The 25,532-nt window shown below is 43.3% G+C and overlaps 1 protein-coding gene across 1 annotated transcript in view; it reads left to right on the top strand.

The window, feature by feature from the left end:
- Nucleotides 1-5,266: 5,266 nt before the first annotated feature.
- Nucleotides 5,267-25,532, top strand: part of epha8 (eph receptor A8) — a 102,926-nt gene continuing 82,660 nt past the window's right edge. The window contains exon 1 of the mRNA XM_030052112.1: nucleotides 5,267-5,390. Coding sequence (XP_029907972.1) covers nucleotides 5,303-5,390 — 88 coding nt within the window. The 5' untranslated portion in view covers nucleotides 5,267-5,302. The remainder of the gene's footprint in view (nucleotides 5,391-25,532) is intronic.

Here is a 25,532-nt window from a genome sequence, read left to right as displayed (position 1 = left end):
AGAAGCAGAAAACTGGGGGATGACAAGCGAAACAGATGAGAAGAGATGTGAGGAGGAAGAGATGTCTTTGCAGGAGATCTAAGCAGCTTAGGATGCTCAATGTCTGTCATTGTTGCCGGAGAGGAGGAGGGAAGAGGAGAAAAAGAGTTCTGAAAGGGGAGGTGTTCTGCAATTTCCTCCAGATCTCAAATCTACCTGGACAGCCTTGTGGATAGAAGACTCAGAAGCTGTGAGTCTGATCAAACAAGCCATCCAGATGACGGTAAATCATGCCTGTTTTGTCAGGAAACTATGTGTGAAATCACAAAGTCGCATGTTCACCTGTATTTAGGGATGGAGTGGAGCGTAAATCCACCTAAACTCAGTTTAACCACTTCTTTATTTACAGAAACTTCAACTACCTGCACACGCTGCTTATGAATTTCCAAGCATGATTTATTTTTTTAAATCTTTTTTGAGATCACATGACTCCACCTGTATTGGTAAACAGTATGCATATATGCATTATTGTCTCATAACTAGTGAAATGCATTCAGCATGGGACACATTCGCACACTGTCACTAGGTTCATCTTCACAATATATACAAGTAAACAGACAAGACGGTCTTAATCACATACAAATGATGGGTGAACCCATTTGCTACTGATGTAAAAAGTCAAACATGTCTCTGTCTCATAGATAACTGAATCTGGATCTTATCCAAACTACTAATTGCTAATGGGAGCACCGATATGATCAATTTGATTTGATTAAGAAACACTGTTGTCTCATCTGGTTTAGCTTGTGTACACTGTGAAATTTAACACTGCACACCTCATAACAAGTCATTACTGTATCCAATATTTTTTATAGCCAGTTTTGTCATTATGAGACAATGATGCATAAGCTCAATTACCACCCATTATCTATATATACAGGTGCATTTGTGAGATCGTCTTTACCTGACAAAGTCAAAAATGGTACTGTGCTCGGAGCATGTAAAAAGAAAAAAGAAGAAAATGCACTTGGGAACACAAAAGCAGTGTGTGGGTATTAGCCGTTTTTTTTCCTGTTCACCTTTACTACCCTGCACCTGCAAAATACCACAGATACACATTTTCAGGTTGGCATGAATTTTTATGACCTAAATTCATAATATAGATCACAGTAACTGGTGACAAAGCAGCGGAAGTTAAATGAAGAGAGGGTACTGAATGGGGAAGAAAAGACATAAATGAATGCTTTTCTTAAAACCTAATTATTTTGTTTAGATCGGTGGATAATAATATTGCCTGGCAGGTAAAATTACAGCTTTTAGTGGCGTATTTTATGGTTAGTTAGCTTCGATAGGTATAGTTCACATTAATTTACCTGAAATGAATCCACACGCTTTGAAATGAGCTGACATGAAATGAATGGAGCCGAATTGATCAAAGCATTAAAGTCAGAGCGGTGACAGAGTCAGTGACTGTGCTCTGAACAGCTCTGTCACTACTGGGCTATATTTAGCCAACATACACCAACAAGCCCCACAACGCTAGGCACGCACTGACCCCCACCATCTGCTCTCTCTCTCTCTCTCTCCCTCTCTCTCTCTCTCTCTCTCTCTCACTCACGCTCACACACATAAACACACACACACAAGCGTGCACACATGTAGGCAGACACACATTGTAGGGCTTTAATGACAACTGCTGCCCACAGACCCCCCAGGTAAACCCATGTGGAGTTATTTAGATGCCTATCACAGGATGGTCCTCACACACACACACACACACACACACACACACACACACACACAAACACACACACACACGCATACATATATATATATATATATATATATACATATATATATATATTTACAGGGGACACCCCACTTTGTTCCTGCAGCAATGGCGTAGTTAGTAGATTTGCTCATTATAGAGGATGCATATATGAGAGTACAACAAGGCTTCTCAAAGACTCACTGTGAGAGCAGGGAGCTATGGGGAGCCATTTTAATGAGCTTGGCAGTGTGTGTGTGTGTGTGTGTGGTGTTTCAGTCTGAGTAATAACTGACATCTATCACACATTAATCTCTCACACCAGTTCATTCGCGGTGAAGGGACAAAAGCACCTTACAGTACCATTATTTCCCCTCCGATCCGTGTTCAAATTTCACCTTCATATCCCTGCTCTTATTCTGCACCTCCCGTGCCCCGCAAAACTATTATTCCTGCGCTCTTGAACATTTCAATTGGAAATGTAAATTATTCACCACCTCCTGTCGGCAGCAATGAGCGAGAGGAGTTTGTGCTGCTCCCTAAACTGAGATGTCATATTGATGTAAATCTGCGTAGACAATCAATTACCAAAGATGGAAAAGGTGACCGTGACAGCATCCAGTGTGATTTTCCGCGTATACAGATCCATTTTCTGGTTCAGAGCTGATGGCGCCACAATAAAACATCATCATATTTGGGTGTAAAAAAAATAAACAAACATTCTGCGTCCACAAAGTCACTCTGCATTTCATCATGAGGGCAGCGACATGCAGCAGAGTCATATTTGTCACATTCCTAGCTGTGTTTCTAATATTCCTCGTGTTGTGTTAACAGGGATAATATAGATGTTACCCCCCTTTTTGTCAGCGTGTCCCAAATTAAGCGTCCTCTCCCTCTGCCAGTCCCGCTCCTGGTTTCATATGGGTTAGTCTTTAATGCGATTTGCTGTGATTTCGAAAAAAAAAGTGTTTATTCCTTTTATGTCGCAAAGATGGTGTTTGAGGGTTCAGCGAGTGTTCTCGCTACTGTTCTTGAAAGATTTGATGATTAGGGTGAAGATGACAGTGTTGTTGTCCTGGCAGGCTTGCAGCCTATTAGACAGGCAGACTGACAGTGCAGCCTAGTGGTAAAGCAATGGAGCCTCACACATGAACACACACTGCAGATCAGGGACAAAACAGCCACAGAGAATAATGAAGAGTGCCTGAATACAAAGCATAGCCCTCTGTATTTGTGTGTGTATGTGTGTGTATGTGTATGCGTGTGTGTGTCTTGCTTGCTCCACCCTTTATTGAGACACTGCACGTAGGCACAAGGCATCCCTGTACATGCTGTGGAGGAACCATTATAAACTCACACAGAAACCCCTTGTGTCTCCAGGACTAAGGGGGGTGGAGGAAGGCTTTGGCAGGCGCACCACTGCCTGCATTTGGCCTGGACACTCATCTCCTCCATCCCTCCATCCCTCCATCTCCCTCACTTCGGCAGACCAGCTGCATGTATGTGCATGATTCTCGGGAGCGCTCGGCGAGCGGCGCAGTTTTAGATATTTTGCAGGACGAGCGCAACTTTTTCCCCTCCTCCGCGCATGCGTGCCGAGCGAGAAACCAAGAGGGCCCAGCAGCGACGCTTCAGCGGCAGCCTTGTCGTGATGGCAGCCAAGCAGTGACAGTGTTGTGCTGCCGTGTCCCGGGGCTTACAGGGCGTACAGTTCAGTTTTTGAGGCTCAGCATGGCAGCAGAGCTGGCAGACCGCTGGGCAGAGCTGTGATAAATTCATCCTGTTCACATTATACTGTCGCCTCAACTTGAGAGAGCAGCCGGGCCTCGGTAGCCACTGATGTGATGGTAAACAGTGAAAAGTAAACTGTGTCTCTCATCGGGCAAATGGCCACCAATATGAGAAAAAAACACCAGTAATATAAATAGTTATTATGAATAATAACAAATTATCATTCTTATTTATAATATGAATACGTTACTATCATTTGCTTTTCATTATTCATCAATTACATGGACAATTATCATCCTCACCATCAGAATCCTCCTCATCATTAACACCATCAGTATAATATAACATATGAAAGTATATTATAATTTAACAGCAAAAGCAGCAACGGTAAAAACAACAAACACAACTACAGCAAAAGCAACAACTAAAACATCTGTAATCATCATAATTGCAATAAATTACTACTTATTATTGACCATGATGCATAACACCTTTTTAAGACGTTTTGCCAGAATGCAAATTTAGAATTAATTTTCTTGATAGGGTCCTGATTACATGTAACTTGCATCAGTCTGATGTTACATATTATGATGTAACATATAAATTTGTACCAGAAACATTTACATCTGTGTGAAATGTGGGCATAAACCGCATTTCACACATGAAAAAACTGTGTTTCGGTGGGTTTACCAGCCGCTAAAAATTTGCCAATGTCCTCTCATTTCATACGAGCGCCATAACCTACAGTATGAGGGTGTATCACGACAAATTTCAGGTCACTTTGCTGCGATGCGTGAAGGAGTGTGTTGGTGTGTGTGTATGTATGTGTATGTGTATGTGCGTGTGCATGTGTGTGTGTGTGTGTGCGTGTGTTGCTGACTGGAGCGCAAAGCGATTGATCCAGACAGGTGCAATAATGTGGCACAGTTGCCAAGTTTCCCTCCTGTCAGATGAACCAATACATGATCATTGTCCTTGAATAGCACAGACCGACACACACTCCGACACACATCCATGAAAACATACACTTTTCCTCCACCTGTACATGGATACTGGCGTTATGAATGTGATATTGCAGATCGATACCCGATCATTGCCCTTGAGCCCTGCAGACATGCGGTTGTTGTTTTCTAGTCCGTCCCATCAATCAGATATTTGCCACTGGGTAGGTGAGAGTGTCTGAGAGCAGCAAGCCAATGACGAATGAGGGTAAATAAAAGAGAGAGAGAGAGAGTGGGAGAGAGAGAGAGAGAGAGAGAGAGAGATGCAGTGTGCCTGCTCATGACCCAGAGAGATAAAGAGAAAGTGAGAGTTGGCCAGGCAGGTAGGATGGGTAGGTGTGGCGACGAAGAGAGCATTTAGTCGTCAGCAGCGGCCGATCCCGCGCTCTAATTGGCTGCGCCGACTTTGACAGACACGCACGTCCCTCCCCCCCTCCGGCTGGCTGCCGAGAGTGTATGTATGTATGTGTGTGTGTGTGAGAGAGAGCCGGCAGACTGAGCGAGCCACAGAGGCAGGCTCTCCAACTCTAACCCAATGAGCTCGCAGCCCCCACATTCACACACACACACCCACACACACTCACACACACACACACTCCACACACACGCACACACACACTCACACACATACACTCACACTCGCGCTCGCACTCTCTCCTCAGTGCCGGCTCTTGCTTATGCTCCAACCCCGGGACACAGAGGAAGAAGAGAGGCTGCGAGTGGCAGAGAGGGAGAGTGAGGGCGAGCGAGCAAGAGAGGAAGAGGGAGAGAGAGAGAGAGAGAGAGGTAGAGGGAGACTGGTGGGGTTTTGAGGGAGAACACCATGGCTTCAGAGCCGGGGCTGACTGCGATGCTGCTATGGACTATATCACTACAAGCTCTAGGCACCGCAGGAACTAACAGCAATGAAGGTAAGAGTGTGTTTAAGTGTGTGTGTGTGTGTGTGTGTGTGTGTGTGTGTGCGCGTGCGTCTGCGTGCGCGTGCACATGCAGCTGAAGGTATGTCCTCATTTAAATAGACAGAGTTGAATCATGCATGTTCTCTGGTGGCGGGGATTAACTTCGCACATGTGGAGCTCATAGAGACGCACTGACAGTCAGCCAACATGACCCACACATGACACACACACACACACACACACACATCAACAAACGTACACACACACACACACACATGCGCGCGCACACACAGAGAGTGCACTGTGTGTTCGTGTGTCATAACCCGGGGCATGATGTGCGACATCAAAGTTTCCTCTGCGCAGCAACTCATGGAAATTCTGCTCGCTGTGTGTGTGTGTGTGTGTGTGTGTGTGTGTGTGTGTGTGTGCGTGCGTGCGTGTGTATGAACTCGTTTTGACATTGCTCATATCTGCCCGGGTTGCGTGTGAGCTGCTGTTACGGCGCATGTGTCTGCTGTAGGTTTTGGTGGTGACGTGCATGCACGTCTCTCTGTGAACGCGTGTGTGTGTCTGTGTGTGTGTGTGTGTGAGTGAGCGTGTGTGTATAAGTGTGTACAAGTGTGCCTGTGTATCTCCGCCGCGTTTCCATTCTATACTGTGATCTTGAACGTTTTATGAATCACTGTCTGTTGCACACTTCCTTTTGAGTCGATCTGTGTGTGTCTGTCTAGGTGTGTATCGGTCTAAGTGTGTGTGTGTGTGTGTGTGTGTGTGTGTGTGTGTGTGTGTGTGTGGGTGCACCCTCTTGATCTCAGCCTGGGTTTGTTTACTTCCATCTTCCTGTCCTTCATGGCTCCACCATGAGACAGGAAACTGTTGTTGTCACTTGTTCAACTAATGCCGCACATCCACCACAAACTCCCCTGACACCGTTCACATATGTCTGTGAAGTGTGTGTGTGCGTGTGTGTGTGTGTATGTGTGTGTGTGTGACAGGGTCCTTGTCCTAGGTCTGATCTCAGGAGGCTGAGTGACAGCAGTGGTTTGGCTGTCAGGGCCGTCGCCCCTAAGGCAGCATTAAGCTTAGCACTGCAGGGAAACGCTGAAGAGAAGGAGAGGAAGAGGAAGTGATGGTGAGGGAGAGAGAGATAAAGAGAGAATGCACAGAGAGAGAGAGAGAGAGAGAGAGATCAGTGCTTCAGCCTAAAGGACCTGGTGAGATCACCGTTGAGGTGGAAGGGCGAAGGCAGGCGTTTATCCCGTGCTAAGCCCTTGCAAAGTCGGGCCGGGCGGCTCGGGCCGCCTCAGGTCAGCCGAGGCGGGAAGCGAGACAGAAGGTCCTCGCCGTCTCTTCTTCTCCTGCGACGTGCCGCCGCCTTGCTCCGGTGACCGCCGCATTTACAACCTGCCATTAACTGTTGTGCCATTTGCCCCGCTTCTCCTCCCTGCTGCTCCCACATCCGCCTGCTTTGTTATTCGTTTGTTTTGTTTTTTTTTCTCCCCCCTCCATGTTTTTTTATTGAAATTCTCTCCACTCCTGGTGCCATTACCTCCACATAGGACTCTGTGTTGATACGGCTTATATTATGGCGCTTTACCTTCTCACTTGCCGTCCACTTTCTGATTTTTCGATCTCCTGTTACAGCCCGTAATGGACTCCACGCTGAATACCAAGCGCGCTAAGTGATAATGGCAGGTTGAGCTTAATCTGAATATGAATCCTCTACCTACACACGAGCAGTTTAAGGTCTTAGCGTCCCTGAGCCTGTTTTCATTCGTCGGCCCGTTTAACTGTTTTTGCAGAGTGAATGCCAATTGTGCAGTCTCAAATGGCAGGAAAGATCATGGCATGTTTTTGGCAACAACTCTCAAATTCAAATCACAATTCAACTTCAGCTTAAGAAAGTCAAAATTTAGATAGATAGATAGATAGATAGATAGATAAATACTTTATTCATCCCGAAGGAAATTCACAGTTTTCAGCAGTATCCACAGAGTACAAGATTAAATAAATAAAAAATAAAGAATAAAAGATGACACTAGAGATCTAAAGATCTACCCAATATGCAAAAAACAATGTGCAAAAAACCAAAAAAACAGTGTGCATCGATGTATACAATGTGCATAGATGTGGGCAATGTGCAAATTTACAGTATAACAGATGATAAATAGCAGCAAGCAATATATACACTATAAACAAGAAATATATAAAAAAAAATAGAAATATGAACAGTTTAAACAGCAGAGAAAAAATAACCTAAACCTGAGGAACCTGAGGAAATAAAAAATAGAAATTTGCAATTTTTTTGTGAACGCTTTTTTTTTTTAAAAAACCTGAGCGATGCGCCTTGCCAAAAGACAATATACTGTTTTTTTGCTTGCATTCATGGAAAATAAAGTTTTTCAATCATGGATGTTGAAGTTCACGCTGTGAAAAATGGATAATTGTGAGTTACAGAATATTGTTGTAACTTTAAAAAAAAAAAAAAAAAAAAAAATGCGTGCAAAAAATATGTTGCATTTCTGATATTGGCATACATAGAAAAACTAAATGATACACTTTCAGAAAAAACATGGCAGAAAGTGTTATAACTGTCATACAACACGGCTGCACAGTGCAAATTGACTGCCAGTCTTTAAGAACTCCATTTAAACACTTTAATTGGTGCCATGTCATGAACTGAAAATGTTGCATACACTCTGGATAATGGATCTTTTTAAATGCTTTAGTCAATGTGTTAATTCCTGTTCACTCCAGCTCACATAAAAAAAAAAAAAATTAATAAATAAATAAAAACTCAGTTTGAAAGTCATAGGTGAGTTGTGAATAATGCGCTCCTCTAAATTAGATTTCGCTATTAGCCCACACACTAATTAGTCTAAATAAACTCAAACCGAGTATATTCAAGATGCTGCAAGAATAAGCAGCACTTTTCTTTTTTATTTTTTCAAGTGGCGAGGGGCAAAATTGTAATTAAGCCTAAATGAATAGTTGATGTCTGCGATGAGCGAAAAGATTGCAGATACACTTTCTCGCACTTTTGTTGGGTGTCCCGTTGCATTCGAGAACGATAGTCAAGAAGAATTAATTTCCCTTCTTTGCTTTGGGTTTGGTGCAAGTTTGACTCGAGGGCCATCACAAAATATTACATGGACGTGGAGAAGATAACCTCTGAAATTAATTAAGGAGTGGAAAATTAAACTGGGAGGGGAAAAAAAAAACGCTCTCAGAAAAGGCAGGTAATGCACACACACATGACTGGAGCTCTACTTAACAACACACACATACACACGCACACACACACTCACGCATACACTCACACAGGGAAGAAGCTGAATTTGATATTTGATATGCGAGCACAGGAGGCACGGTCAGCCATTTTGTGGTGGTCCAAGCACATTTGTGTGTTTTCCGTCTTAAGCTGTGTGCACATCACGCTGCGGAGGGAATCCATCGGACTTTGTGAAAGAATAGTTTCGACTGAAGTCTGCCAAGATCACTTTCATTGTCTCGTAGCTCTGCTTTTATTAATCGTTGCCCAAAAACCGAGCCTCCAATGAGGGAAGCTACCCATGGCTGACTGTGGAAAACACAAGGAATATATGAGTTTTCAATCCTGGTCACATCATAACGCACGTGTCCTTCAAAGCCTCTTATTCAGTCTTTTGTGTTGGGCTGGTGTGTGTGTGTGTGTGTGTGTATAGGAGGGTGGGAGGGGTAAGAGCTGGCGGAGTGAGATAGAGGCAGCCCACGTCTTAATATTTTGATATCTCATAGCATATAGTGTTTGTAGTATTTCTTCAATAGCAGACATGAAATATCGAATCCTGGAGCGAATCCATTGTCTGCCCGAGAGACACCGTAATTTCGCCAGATGATTATTATTACGGAGTCATATTGCTGCCTCGCTCGCTGTCCGGGAAGGCAGCAGCGAGGGAGAGGGACTGGAGTGACAGGCAAATTCCAGCAGGGACGTGGCGGACAGTAAACACACCTCAACTCAGCTCGCAGCCCTATTGCATTTGCAGGGACAGAAAAAAAAAAAAAAATCCATCTTACCAAGTTATTTAGTCTCATAATCAGCCTTAAGATCTTGATTTTCTTAAAACAAGTGGAAAAAAAAAAAAAAAAAAAAATCCACCAGTGGGATGAGATAATCCCACTTGTTTCTGAAGCTAATCAATTTGTTTCCAGGATTTTCTTGATCCTCGTGGGTTGATCTGCCTTATTCTGCCTTTTGCCTTTTTGCAACATATTTATACTTGATCCAATAAAAAAAAGTGAAACTGCACTGGAAACAAGTTGGATTATCTCATCCCACTGGTGGATTGTTTTGTTTGAAAGAAAATATGAGTTTAACACTGAATAAGACACTAATAACTTGTTAAGATAGAGATAAAAAAAAATAAATAAAAAAAAATACTGTAAATCTTTATAATTTAAATGCACAGTGTACTCCATAGCAAGTAGTCAATGTAAAACAAAAAATAAAAAATACATTAATTTGTGTTTATATTGTTATATAATGCCACACTGACATATTTTAGCCAGCATTGCATTTAGCACAGGCACTAGACTGATATTTCAGTTTGCCAAAAGAGTTTGCAGAGATCTTGGCGCTTGATTAAAAATCATATATCCATCACTCTGTCTTGTCCAGATACATAAAATGGATTTGTTTTATAACATAATTACTGTAGAACTGATCAATACTACACTGGCTGTCTATGGAGAGACTTTAGCTTGAACTGATTCTAATGAGACCTTTTGACCTGATTCAACACAAGTGTGTGTGTGTGTGTCAGTAAGATTTACTACAATTATGGCAACCATCATTATTATTAGTAATAGTTGTAATAGTGGTGGTAGTAGTATTTTTTTAGAGTTTTAGGCGCCCCATGATGATCTAAATTATATTTCAGAGGCTTTTTCTCCCTGATAAAAACATAAAACTTTGGATGAATGTTATTTTTTTTATTATTATTATTATTTTAGCACGAAAAGCTCAAGTTTACTGGGATTTCAGCGCAACAATAAAAATCCGACATCAGTCAGTCAGTGGCGTCGAAATTCAAATGTTTTGATGCCATTTGTTACGATTGATATATTTGATGCAGATTTAATAATACTGCACTGGTTGTCTATGGGAAGACTTTAGTCTGAGCTGATTTCAATGACACATTTTGGCAAGGTTGTGGTCAAAATGTGTACGTCAATAATAATAATGATAGTAATAATAATGCTGATAGTAGTATTCAGAGGGGCGTTTTAGCCTCCTGTGAAGGTCTGCATTCTGTTTTAGAGCACACACACACACACACACACACACACACAAAATGAATTTTATTTACCCCTACATCACACGATTCAGGCAGGGAGCAAAAAACTGAACGCCAGCCTTGCCACATAGCCTTGCTGGCCGGCTCCCAGCCCTGATGTGACGGCGTGTTGAGTCAGTTGCATGGCTGTTTTGAATACGGAGGCATTGTTGTGAGTCATACTTGTGTGGTTTCCCAGCGCAGCCCCTCCTGTCTGCCGGTGGTGTCCCTGATTCAGCTCCTCTCTGTAGCTTCACAGCGGCTCATTCCCAGCGAGGATAGAGAGCGTTCCTCCAGGTTGTTGTCAGCGCTGACAAACATGAAAAGGCCCATGCAGAGAGCAGGACTCGCACCTAATGAGCAAACCGTAGGTGGATGATTATTACCACATACCTCTGCTGCAGGAGGACCAGGGGATGAGACAGAGCTGGAGAAAGATAAATAGAGAAGGCACAGAGAAAAGTTTTTTGTTTTGTTTGGGGTCTTTTTTTTTTTTTTTCTTTTTTTTGCATTATTTTAAGACTTGCACACATACTGTGGAATGAACAAAATTGTCAGGCAAAGCAGGAAATGAAGAGGGAAAAGTTGAAAGGAGCCAGACTGGCGGGCGCTGCAGTTTCTCTTTGTGCAAAAAAAGGCAAAGGCAAATTTTTTCGCCCCTGAAAGAACAACAAGGCTTTTGATTTTGATCACCGCTACAGTCGGCTCAGACGCTACTGTTTGTATTGATCTCTCCTCAGTCAATACTGTACCTGGCGCATGTTTAGTGACATCAAAACGAAAAAAAAAATGCACGACAACCTGTCATAATCGATGGCTCGGAGGGGGAAGGAACCTCTTGAACTTTGCTGCAACAGATAACTCACAACCAGAATTTATTATCCAAATTATAACAGAACAGCATGCATCGAGTGTATCATCTTTTCTATATTGATACATCATAATGATGTGAAGTGTTGCTAAAAAAAATAAAGATATCTATGACCTTATGATGCATTGCTCAAGGGAAATCCTGTCTACCCTCACCCCTCTTCCACAGGGAGGTCAAAGGTCAGATACACAGCTCAGACGCCGCTCACTGGAAAAGCGCCACGCCTCATGAAATCTCATATTTCCCCACCTTTTGTGGATTCACCTTCTCACGACTCTATCCTTAAGTCTCACACATCAAAAATAGACCACCGACCTCATCAGTCAGTCTGTCAATATGTTACTGTCACACAGACAGACACAGACACAGACACACACACACACACACACTCTTCCCGCTTGTTTGTTTGTCTCAGTCACTTAAAGCTGTCAGCGGCTGGTGAATAATAGATATATTTAGGATGGAGCAGCGTCGAGATGGGATGGTGGCTGAGGAGACTTTGGGTAAAGTCTACACGGGGTTTTGGGGGCGAGCAGAGCGCCGTGTGAATTAGTAATGATCTCACCTGGAAACAACAAAAGGGCATTCATACATTTTTAAAATGTGAGCTCCCTTAATTGTTCATTTCAACAGTAATCGCAAATATTATCGCCTGGTGAAGTCGCACTTCGCCCTGGTATATTTTAGCCTGTTTCCTGTTGCAGTAATGTTTTTCCAGCGAGCGCACTGCAAAAATGTAAAATCTTACCAAGATTATTTGTCTTATTTCTAGTCAAAAATGTCTTATTTCTAGTCAAAATATCTCATTACACTTAAAATAAGACATGATCACCTCAGAAGTAAATTGTTTTTAGACAATTTTCACTTGTTTCAAGTGAAAATTCACTTGAAACAAGTCATTGGCAAAATTTGACAGTGGAAAAACTGAAAATTCACTTGAAATAAGTGAAAATTAGCTAGAAACAAGAAACAAATTTTGCCAATGAAACAAGCAAATTTTCACTTGTTTCAAGCAGATTTTCACTTGACACAAGAGACAATTGTCTAAAAACAAGTTACTTCTGAGGTGATCATGTCTTATTTTAAGTGTAATGAGATATTTTGACTAGGAATAAGACATTTTTGACTTGAAATAAGACAAATAATCTTGGTAAGATTTTGAGTTTTTGCAGTGCGGGTTACCTGCGTGTGTCAAACGGGAGAGCGCATTAAAAAAAAACAAAAAACAGGAAGTGCGTGAAGCTCTCCCTCCCTCGGTCTGCTGAGTTGTCTTAACACAGGTTGCTGTCGGCTGGCCTGCTGCTCCCCTTTCTCCCCAAGGCGCCGATCTTTATTGAGACATCAGCCTTGTTAGCCAGCTGTCTACAGGAATATAAGAGCTACCAGATCAATACGGTCAGGTCTGCCGATCCCCCAGAGCGGTGACCAGAAACAGCCGAGGCCTCAGAAAGCAGGGGCCTCTCTTGAGCTCTTTCCACCCATTAGCAGGACCTGATGCTGGGTTGGCCAGAGTTCAGCAGCCCCCGGCCCCGGCTGCGGATGCTTTGCTCTGCTGCGCGATTGCGAATGCGTTGCTGGGTAATTTATATTTCTCCGCTCTACCAGCATGAGGGGTTTGAGAGCCCTCACTGGGATGGTAGAGGAGAAAGCGAAGCAAAAAAAAAGAGAGTTGTAGGCAGTGTTTGACAGCTCTGTAATGGGCCGGTGTTGTGGTTGTGTTAGCACATCCCTCCTGGAGAGAGATCTCTATGATGCTCCCTTCAATGGCGACTGATGAATGGCGGAGATCCGGCTCTGCCGCAACGCCATCCTCCTTTCTGCAATAGGCAGACAGAAGAACGCAGCTTGTGTTAGAGACAAAAGGGTGCGAGCGTAATGGAGGGATGCACGGGCGGGCAAAGAGGGAGAAAAAGAGAGAGGACGCGAGAGAGAGAGAGGAAGAATGAAGGAGCGAAACAAGGAAAGAGTGAGACAGTCACGGAGGGAGAGAACAAAGTGAGACAGAGAGAGAGAGACTGAGGCTGCCGTCTCAAACGTGTCTCCTCGAGTTCCATCGGCGGGTGTCTTTATCAACACCGGAGGAGAGCGTCTAGCTGATAATTTGCCGCTCTCAATTCCCTTCAATCCATTAGAGGATTTAAATGTTCATTAAGTTTAATGGAAGCCCAGCGAAGGTCTAATATGCTCTGATAAACGCTGGCAAACCTGCCAACCTGCTCCAATTGCTCTGGCGACAAAGAGCCACGGAGCTAATAAGGTCAAACAGGCAAACTCCAAAGTTTGTGCTCGGCTCACTTTGTCAGGAGCATCTCTGTGGAGCCATGCGGGTTCAAACAGCAACAAGCAGAGCGAGCGCCGGTGCAGTTTGGAGGTAATATGTCGAGCTGTGTGTAGCAGGTAGGCCGGATGCTCAGGTATGATGTAGTGAGCCCCAAACTGACTGCGATCCGGGCTGATGGATCTCTCCTCGGGTCTGTTTCCATAAGGAAATAATGCGTTTTAGAGCCGGTAATCGGTCCATATATCACAGGCCTGATATAATTAATATGAGGAGAGGGAGGGGGTGCAGAAAACACAGCTCTCATCCAATGAAAAACACACACACACATGCATGCACGCGCAAACACAACGCAAAACGGAAACACACACACACGCGCTCCATATAACCAAGTTATCTCTCCGCACTGATATTAATGCCTGGTGTGTGTGAGGCATCAGTCTTAAGGGACCGAAAGCGTTTATAATGCCTAAGTTATACGCACAGACAGGGAGGAAGAGAGAAGGAGGGGAATCGGAGCGAGTGAGTAAATCAAATGAAGGGTATTTTGGCAAAAAGGTTTGTAAAAGTCTATTTCACTGTCTTGCATCAGTGCTTGGCCTGTGAGTTACCTCCTGCTGTAGTAGCCGAAGCATTTAGTGTAATACAAAAAGTGGAGGGGGGAAAAAAAGGCACAACACCCCGGTTGTTTTGGAGCACAGCATTCCCAGCTAGGCTGTATGATAAGAAAAGCCTAAAAACTAAAAACGACGGCCATGTCGCAGATAGGCTCATTTAACAATAAAGCCTTCTGCATGTTAACCTGTGAAACGCATCACAGCACAGGGACCTTTAAAGTATTTATAAAGCGAGTAGTGAGTGCAGAAGCACCTTTAAAAAAAATTGGGTAAAACGCCTGCTGTTAGAGAAATAACAATTTCACCTTACTGTCTGTTTACAGTGCACTCTCCTAGGTGATTTAAATATTTATGTATTCATGTACGATGGCAAAAAAAAAAAAAAAAAAAGTATTTTGTGTTTTATCACCTGCACTTTTGTGTTTTTGTCTTTGATCAAAGGGCTAAAAATGACCTATCGGTGAAGTGACATGTAAGCGGGACTCGAAATACAGAGAGCATTCTTAAATCGTATAACTTGTACCTTAGTTGATTTGCAAACCTGCTAGTAAATTAATTAAATAAGAGGGGAAAAATCAGTAAACAGAGAAATGTATTTTCTTGATCAAAATGGTGATTGGTGAGCGTCAACAGAGAAGGAGGATTAAAAGCTAAAATGGTTAATGGGAAGATCGGTAATTTGACAGAATGATCCACAAGCCGCTAAACCAGAAAAAGACCCAAAACAGGGCGTCCAGACACGCCTCTTTCTTTCTCCCTGTCATTTTGTCGCCTTTCTACCCAGCCTTTTTCAAATTCATGGACATAAATCCATTCATCTGCTGACTCCGGCAACATCAACAACACGTCTTGTGCATCCCTGCAAGGGCACGGCGCTGCTGAGACGCCGCTCGAGCGACAGCTTTTGTGCGCGACGACGAAGGGAGGCGACGCTAGCCTGAACTCTGCGCTGTAACTTTCCACGCGCGCATCACGCCGCGGCCCAAACGGGACAACAAATCCATTAATCCAGCAGCACGTCATCGCAAGAGGTGTAAGAATCCGGCCTTTTGGTAGCGAGTCACGCATCGGGGATCCTTTCGCCGGTATGGTGTTTATCCGCGGGCTGCTTCATATCAGTCGGTCGGTGCTAATAGCGGCGAGAGTCACGCTGCCGTGTCACGGTGTCACCGCATGGACAGCTGGTGGCTGCATGAGGGTGATCATTCAGGCGTACGGCATCAGGCCGTTACCCTGCCTGGATGCACACACACACACACACACAAACAAACAGAACTGAGTGACCATAAGCAAAAGCAGTCGTCTTACCTGTAAAGTGATAAGAACATAGACACTAAAGTTAAAGTGTGTGATATTTGGCCTAAACTGTGTTTAGTAATAGGCCACGAGCATTATCTCAAAAGTTAGAAACTGAGAACTTGCTTTAAAACTTTAAAACGTCCTAGTAAGTTTTTAGTTTAGTTTAGTTTTAGTTTAGTTTATTAGTTTATTATGTCGTGGACAGTCCCAATTAATTAACTGCAATTCAATGACAGTAAAAAGGGCAGCTTTAGCCAACATGGCTAATATGCTGCTGCAGTCCCCGGCCAGATGACAATAGGCACCCTAAAAAACAACCAAAAACAACAACAATATATTACACTGATTAAAAAGAGAGGGTTAAGACAGCAAAGAGACAAAATAAATCAGTAAAGATGAGAGAGAACAGTGAAACATGCAAAGACAGCACATGAAAACATACAAAAGCAGCACATACAACATACCAGTAATCACACAATACATCAGCACATACAACACATTCAGGGATCCTAAATTATTCGCGGTCAGGAGTGGCAATTTTGTTTAGAATGGAAAAATATTCATAATATATGAGACAAAAACATGTGAGGGTTGTGAGTGGTGGCAAACTGTGTGTGTCTTAAAATTTCTATGCGGTGTATGAATATGTGGTTGCTGCAGTGAAAGAGATCCAAAAGTACATTTATTATTATGGCAGCTTTATAGCTCAGTGATATTTCATTTTATTTTTTAATTTACAGATCTACAAGACGGGCAATTACAGCAACGAAGGACTTTTAATTTCTATAAGAGCTGGTTATGCTAGTTTGTGTTAATACAGGTATTAATGATGTACCAGGGACGCGTGGATTACTTCGACGTCTCAGTTCTCAGTGTTTGAGGTTGAGTGTGTGTTAACAGTGTGTTCCTTTAGGTATTAAATGAGACAGAATCAAAAGTGCAGTGTGCTGTGTGTCCCATTTTGCTGCTATCTGGTTATGCAAATTACAGTAAGTCTCTTTCTGCACACTCACACTCACACTCACACTCACACACACACTCTGGAGCACGAACAGTGATGTGACCGTAACACGTTAGACACACTGACTGACAGTAATTATCAACATTCATCATTAAGCACAAGCCGAGGATGATAAGAGCTCTTTATGTGAAATGTCAGCGCACTGAGATGATGAAAATGATGAAAGTGCATCAGTGTGAAATAGACGTACACGCAGTGCCGGGCCTAAAACAAGCTGACAGTGTGGGGCCCTGGGATGAACCAGACTGAGCGGGAAAATAAATAAAGAATAAAAGTCATTTTATTTATTAAAGAGGAAAGCAGGGCGAGAGCAGGGCTTGTGTGGGAGCACAAAGACCTCTCGGCGGTGAATTGGGTCGGTATTGATAAAATATCACTGTCATCTCGACTCAACTATTCTCTCTCTCTCCTCCGTCTTGCTCCCTCTCAGAGTACAGCTAACCTCTGCCTGAACTCTCTCTATCATAAATCAATAAGTTGAGGAATACTTTGCCGTCTTTTGTATCGGCGGGCCGTCCTGAGAGTCGGGGGGGTTCGGCGGGCGTTGCTTGGCGCGTCGACCCAGATCTCTGCGGACGCTATCGGCTGCACGGATCGCACTCCTTCTCCCTCACTCTCCACTTCCCTTTGTCACCTCTCCTCTGCTTCCTCTCCTCCCATTCCCTTGTTTCTCTCTCTCTCTCTCTCTTTCTTTCCTCACCTCTCCTCTTTACCTGCTCTATAAATAGTCCTGCATGCCTCTCCGCCGGTGCGTCCATACCCCTCTGGATGTTTTCCCTGGGGACGCTAGGCAGGCCCGGGCAGCAGCATAGCCAGCTATTCACTGCTCTCCCATGGGAGAACATGAGCCTCGCTCGCCCCGAGCATCCTCCACCCTCCATCATGCAGCAAACGTTGCCTTGCAGGGATATACAAAGCAGGGTCTCGTGCTGAAGCCCGGGAGCACCTGCTAAAATAAAATATGACGGATTGTGCGATTGGATGATCCACTCTGCGCTCCGGTCAAAGAGCAGGCCGACTAACCTATTCTCTCTGACCTAATCTTGTGATTTTTCGGAAAGGGTGTAAACTAGGGCATGTTTACACTGTTCTGCTTTTTTTTTTTTTTTTTTTTTTTGGTGGTTTTTTCGGAAAACGCTGTCTCAAGCGTATTTTGTGCTGATAATATAAAAAAAAGTTGCGCAATGCACACTTCCAAACTTCATTTCCATAACAATATCAGACATTCTGGTGGTGGTGATGATGTGAGCTGTTTTGTTTCCAGTTTGAAATAGTTGTTGGTTACATAAATCAACAATAGATCCGTGCGTGCATGTTGGATCCGGCTCTTGCCTGCGTTTCTGTGTACTCTGTTTGTCCAGTTACAAAGAAGACTGTCTGTACCAGATTTGGTAGAGCCAATCAGCTGTTGTCTTAAGTCTCGCCTCGTTTTTGGTTGCGATGGAAAAAAAAAAAAAAAGTGTTTTACATCATGAGTGCTCCTCTCAAAGCTTCTCTCAACTTTAGAAAGCAAACCGATCTGTCTGATATGTCTTTTTTTTGTCTTTCCAAAATGGCACCTTTAAACCCACAATTAAAAATGCAGCTTTAAGTGATGGCCACGTTAGGTGAAGACCATTTACATTCAACCAAAAAAAAAAAAAAAAAAAGTGGAATAAACCCATAATTTAGTGGTTGAGTCTTCATGTTTCTCATCATCATCTCGATCAACTTCAGATATTGAAGTTTTAAAGCCAGACAGGCATTAGCAGTGGGGCTTAGGGATATATTGACACAATATTGATAAATAGTATCATATTGTGTATTATGTATTGTCATATCGGACTATATAGTCTCATATATTCTCATAATATGTCTTTTCCTGGTTTTAAACACATTGAATTTGTATTAGACTGCTGGCTATTCTGTTATTCGTCTCTAACTGTTTGGTCATTAATATCCACATTAATAATGATCGTTTATCAAAAATTTCACATGCAAATATTTTACGAAAGCACAAATAGTCTGGAATAGAATAGAAATTTATTGTCACTGTTAAAAATAATGAAACACACTTTAACAACTCCAGCATGACAGCAGCATCATAATTAAATAAACACACTAGGTCCTGCACTGTTGTAGCAACAACTACAGTATATTGATCCAGATATTACACTGTAATATTTGAAACAACCTTATGCTGCATTCACACAAAATATTTTCTGAGTATCTCATATAGGATGACACATGTATGTTTGCCTTAATATAATAATATATTAATAATAAATGTCAGCCTAATGCCAACACAGATCAGTTTATGTTATTACTGTAATAATACAAATAGCACATGTCTTGTGAGGATGTGGATACCATCTCATATCGTATTGGATATATCTTTTGTTCCCATGATTTATAATGCATGCTTGTGTCTGTCTGTGAGTGTGTGTGTGTGTGTGTGTGTGTGTATGTATGTGTGTGTTTATAGCTGTACTGTTGTTTGCAGTTGTTGGCTCTGTTTGCCAGTCCAGGCCTTGAAGAAATCATTCTCTTCAATCGTGACAGAAAAAGACGAGAGGAGAGAGAGGAGAAGATGAAAAGTTGGGGATGAAAACCAGGAGGTTTTGTGGGGAGGAACGTCTACATCAGAGAGCGATAATGGCTCTCCCGGCAGACTTCTCCCTCTATTCCTCCCTCTCCTGTTCTCTCTTTCTTTCTCTCTCTCTCTCTCTCTCTTCTTTTCCTCCTCCCCTCCGAATCTCTGCACCAAGGACAAATGCTTACACCACAGTGGGGTGGGAGGGAGGGAGAAAAGAGGGGCCTCTGGGGAGAGAAACTTCAGGGAGACTTGGGAGAAAGATGAGAAAAGGAGGGGGGAGGAGGTTAGTATAGGTTTAGAGGTACGACGATAAGATGAGATGAAGCTTTAATGATCCCCATGGGGAAATCGAGCTATTTGCAGCAGCAAATAGTAAGAGGATACAGCAAAGAAAGGTAAAATAGGAATAGGAAAAAAAAGAAACTGTGAGTTTCAACACAAAAGCATTTTAAATTGAAATTTTTACAGTGTTATGAGTTTCAAAAATATTACAAAATATATGAACACAAAACTCCAAACATGCTCAGGACAAGAAGTGCAAAGAAAGGGAAACTGGTGAGTCTCTCTCTCTCTCTCTCTCTCTCTCTCTCAGACCCATATTAAAGTATTGATTCTTGTGCCGCTACAGTAGGTTATTCAACTGTTTACTTACAGTAACATGCCGAGGTTTTGGGAGATTATTCTTTTGATCAGTTGCCCTGTTTAGTGATGAAAACAAGGCACGAAAATCACTCATGGGTGCTACAGTGTTAGCATGCAGCCTCCTATTAAAAAGCACAAAGTGTGAGGATAGAGCTTGCAACTGCATATATAACTGACCCTTCTCTGTTTTTAATGAGATTTATTATGAAGATGCTTCATCCCATCCGAAAAGGTCAAATGCATTATAGATGCCCTGTGATAATTATTACTTTACAGACATTGTCCTGGAAAGGTGTCCCATCCAAATAGGGCTTGGATGTTGTATCACATGTTGGAGGATAGTGTTGCTCATAATATTTGTGATAGGATGGAGTCCAATTCCAGTCAGGATAGTTTATGTTGAAGTGTTTTGCATGGAGCACCAGAGCCAATGATCTACCAGAGACACTTGGATGATTTCTAGTGTCTGCGCTCACCACTTAACAAGTCGACTGAGCAATCTCCAAAAAACGTCCTGGAACAGAATGAGATGCGGAATAACCCGTCATTGAATTTTATTTTAAATTCTCGTTTCTTAAAAAAAAAAAAAAAAAAAAAAAAAAGTGGCAGGAAGAAGAGGCAGTTTTTTTGTCTTTTTTTTTTGGGATGGAAAACTATTAATTCCCTGTCTACACTGTCAGCCATGTGTGACGAACCGCTCCCCTGTAATGTCAAGGACTGTGTCAGTGTATCTACCAAACCTGCCATGTTGAGCTGTTTATATAAGCGCTTCTTTTGTCTCCGGCTCCTCGTTGAAACCTGATAGTGCAGTGAACTTTGTGTCTTGACATGATAATCATGTTGTTGCTGATCAGCCATTTTGTTTCCCATCCCCTTTTTCTCTGCTGCTGAGAGTCATCAGTTCTTGACACAGCTGGCTCCAAGACAATGATCTGCATCTCGGCTTTTTTAGTTAGCTGCTCCGTTTTTTTATCGACCGCCTCTTCCTGTAAACAGCATATTATTAGGATCGAGAGAGAGTTTCACTTACTGACGGTGTGCGGCGTGAAGCCGGAGACTGAGACACCGGGGCTCAGAGTGAGGCAGCACTTAGCATGAAAACTCAGTGTTACAGAGGAGGGGCCAGTGAAATTTAGAATCACACTTAGGTCAGGATCGCCTGTAATGTGTTGAATACATGAATTTACAAAGCAGTGTTATTCGGTTTTTTTTTTTGTTTTTTTTTTAAATGCAGATGCATTGAAATTACCTGCTCATATTTCATGTGATAATGCTCTCTTTCGTGTTTTGTTCTCTCACACCATAAGGTTGTCATGATGAAAAAAAATAACCAGTAAATCGGCTTTTATAATGAAAATGGATGATGTAAAACTGTGGCAGCTGATGTAAAAGTAAATGAAAAACTTGTTTTGTCACCTCATAAAGCACACAAATCCATATTACTTTTAGAAAACAAAATTGATTGCTTTTTTTCCATTTAAAGATCATTTACTCATGTTTTTTTTTCCTCCCATCAGTTTGATACTACTTACTTTTAAAGATATAATCATGTCAGGTTAAAAATATGGATAAGCTGTGATAATATATAACGAGGATGGTAAATTAGTTGTGGTAGGTTTATCTTCCTCTCCATCCGTGATCATAATTAACAGCCGCACTTGATCTCAGTACGTTTCACTCACCAGACCCTCGCATTTAGCGCACACTTTTTCATTTGTGTAAAGTTGTCACACAAACTAAATATTATATGGAGACTTGGCACGGCCATAATGACAACCTCATCTGGATGAAAAATTGTTACGTTTCCAGGAAAAAATCCAATTTATATTCAGACTAATCAAAAGAGTGTGAGGGCAGATTTATATACCTACAGCACGGCCTTTGCCTTGAAAAAGTTGGGGTTGCGTACGAGTGCAACAGATCGCTCGGGGACGAGGGGTGATTTTGGGATCTGCGCGCTCAAGAATATAAAAAAAAATGTACATGCGCGTATCGTACATCTTTAAACATTGCTCATGTTTTATTATGGTTGTTTAAGTCGCCGCGATAAATTCCACTTTTCTCATTTGCAGGCACTTGACTCCTGCCGCTAATTTATGAAGTTAAATAATATGTAGTAGTTTTCAGGCAAAGTTCATTCTGCAGCACAATCATGCCTGAAAATGGGGTCATTAATATCCCTTTCAAATTTTTGGGGGGCGTCTGTGAACTAAAAAAGTTGCGTTCAAGTGTCCTTGAATGTGTGCCGGAGTAGCACAATCCACTACATTTTACCTTCCTTCTCTGTCCATTTGCCGACAGGCCTCCGAATTCACAATCAGTCAATCAAAACGGACATTGAATATTGTTCATTTCACCCAGAGTTTTGATTCCAGACGTCTAAATTTTCTTCAGCGTGCTATCTTAAACCTCCCTCTCTCCTATTGGTTGTCACCGACGTTACCATTAACAAACTCTGTTACAATTAAATCCACATTTGAGGGAAGGGCACGGCTGGCGATGAAAATAATTATTTCAAGTCATTTTGTCTTGGTTTGTTGCCGTCTTGAGCGAACAAAGGCTGAGAGTGTTTTTATGAGAGGTAGTAATTTATGTGGACTTGCTCTCGTAATTGGAGAGTGGGGAATTGGCGTTAGACTGCGGAGCAAATGCAAAACAATACTAGAAAGGGCAGAGGAAGGCTGGCTGCGTGTGTTTTCGTGCACACGCGTGTGTGTGTGTGTGTGTGTGTGTGTTTGTGGGAGAAAATGAGAGGGCTTGGTGTTTTGGTGGAGCTCCTCTCATCTCTGTGAAGGCTTTTATCGTCTCCTCTGGTCGCGGCGCTGATGAGGAGCTTTACAGACAGGGAGAGAGGAGAGAAAGGGGGGAAAGAGAGGAGAAGCTTGTTAGAGAAGGGAGGTGTTGATGAGATAATTACACAGCTGTCATAGTCCCTGTCTGGCCCGAGAGCTGCGCCGTCAGTGTGTGTATGTGTGCTGTGCATGAAAGTGTGCGTTGGGGTGTGTGTGTGTGCGATTTCTCCTCTCCACAACGTCAAAGTGTGCTTCTTATCATTGCGTATGGTTTTTGCGTGTTTTTATCTATATCGTGCGTGTGTGTGTGTGTGTCGGTGTGCGGTTCGTTTCCACACAACGGCAGAGTGCGCATTTGCGTTACGCATGATTACATATGCTTTTGCGCGCCATATGTATGTACCTGTATGTCAACGTACAATTTCTTCCCCAGACAACAACAAGGCAGAGTGCACATTTTTGATAACGTATGCTTTTGTGTGTCATTTGTGCACCGTCTGTGTGTGTGTGTGTTGCGTGGATATGTGTGTGTATGTATGTGTATATGTGTGTGTGTATGAGTCTTGGTGTAGAAAAATGACTGTGATTTTCTCTTCAAAATGTATAGCCATGTCTTTTGGGGTGGAAATGAGTTTTTGAGCGTCTGCTCTATTCAGCCATTTCCTTCGTCTGTGATTCCCCCCTTCTGTGTTTTTTAAGGGCGACATTGTTGTTGTCGTGCCGGCTGTATGGAGTCTCTGCAGGCGCTGCGGGCAAACTCCACTTCCTCCAAGACAGCCCATAATTCTTCTGTGTTGACTTCAGATACACACACACACACACAGACATACACACATAGCCTTTCAGCTTGCCGTGACCAGTGATAGAGCGCGAGTGGGTGTGTGCGTGCGTCAAAACCATAGGAGGAGGGTCTGGCGGATTTGATACATGCCTGCGACATGAGTGCAAGGCCGCGGGCGTCCACGTGCAGGCCGCCCGCTAACCCACACGCCAGATTGAGTCGCGGGGCGAGGGGGAAAAGTAATGGCGGGGAAAAGTTGACCACTGCCCTGGGAAATATGCGCCGTGTCTCTCGGTGAGCGAAAACAACCTCTCAAGTTGGCAGACAGCTTTTTCATTTGGCGCTCTCCGAGATATGGAGGAGAGCACGGCAGCAAGGGCGAGGGAGAGGGAGAGAGATTGGTGGTGATGGTGGTGGTGGTGGCGTGGGAGGGAGGGAGGGAGGGGGAGGAGGAGGGACGGACGGGCGGGGGGGGGGGCTAGCATTGGTGGTTTGTGTTTCTGTTATGAACAGAAAGCTGTGAAAAATGAACAAACTCAATTTCAAGCCTGGAGTCCTTGAGGAGAGGCACTCTGCTGCCCCGCCAACCCTCCCTCCTCCAAGAAAAGTCTTTAACCTTCTCCATGTTGCAGATTTTTTTTTTTTTTTTTTTTGTGTGTGGCAACGGCAGCGGAGTCACGTCCATCATTGCATCTGGTTTCTATCAAGGTGCCATCAAGGTCAGTCAATACCCTGAAAAGATGCTTTTGCGATTGAAAGGCTCATCCTGCGGTCCGCTTGTCGCTTTGGACCATAACTTTATTAGTATATTGCTTTTTTTTTTTTTTTTTTTTAAAGTTCCCTATCACAACCAAAGGAGGAGAGGAGGATAGCGGCAAAAGCCAAGGCATGGCTGTAATGGTGGAGGTGGGATTCAGACCTGTTAATGAGGCCAGATAATGGAGCCCCGATTTTATTTTTCGGCGCACAGGATGAGAAGAACAGACAGGAAACACGGAGTGCTAATTACTGTCTGTCCCTTGTATTATTCGCACAGTTTCTGTCACATTAAAGCCGAGCATCAGACATGCCACCGAACCCTATCGCTTGTGTACAAGTCATAACTCAGACAGCTAGAGCAAATTAGATAAATGACTCCCACCACCTTCAAAGACAGAGGGATTTCTCATTTGAGTGGAAATTAAATTAATACCACAGGGAATGACTCGTGAATCTTCACCGGCTCTGCTGTGGCGATAATACACCGTCTCACATGTTTTCGAGTTCGGGAGCTGGGGTATATTTGTCTTTTTTTTTTTTTTTTTCTCGATCCTTTAATAATAACAGTGTAGTGAAGCAAAATTCCCCCGGTGCAACGAGGAATTATTAAATCCACTCGTGCTGGTGCGATGCTTTCATTATGTCACTTTGGTGGGCCGATGAAGAGCACTCAGAGGAGCGTAATTGGCGGCATCCATTTGTGACCTTGGCTAGAGCGTGAGGGGCCATTGCATCATCAATACGAGACGACGGGACGCTGGCGCCCTGAGGGAGCGAGAGGCAGAGAGAAGGATGGGAGATGGGGGAGGGATGGATGGAGGGATGAGAGGATGGTGGCACTGCCATCTGTCTATGTGTTCTGACCCACTGGCCTCCTCAGCGGCCCGATGCCCAAATTAGGAGGAGTGACACACCAGCTAATTACGACACGTGAGCATGTGTGTGTGCGTTTGTGTGGAAGCAACAGCCTTACAGTTTGCACGGGGACATGAGAAGATGTTAAAGCTGCACCATGAAAGAAGCCAGCCATTTAATCAGGCTAAATCACAAGCTGGAGGCTGCAGGGGAGGAAAAAGTGCCATCCTCAGGATTTACCCAAATTCAATATCGTTGGGTACGTGCACTTCATGCCCACAGGAATTATGAAGTTAAACTTAGGACTGAAATCTGAGGTGTCTCCCAAACAGCAGTGAGGGAACGC

This window comes from Myripristis murdjan, chromosome 5 (genome assembly GCF_902150065.1).
Source record: "Myripristis murdjan chromosome 5, fMyrMur1.1, whole genome shotgun sequence".
Taxonomy (NCBI): Eukaryota; Metazoa; Chordata; class Actinopteri; order Holocentriformes; family Holocentridae; genus Myripristis; species Myripristis murdjan.
Note: the sequence above shows the minus strand (reverse complement) of the source record. Positions and strands in the feature narration are given on the sequence as shown.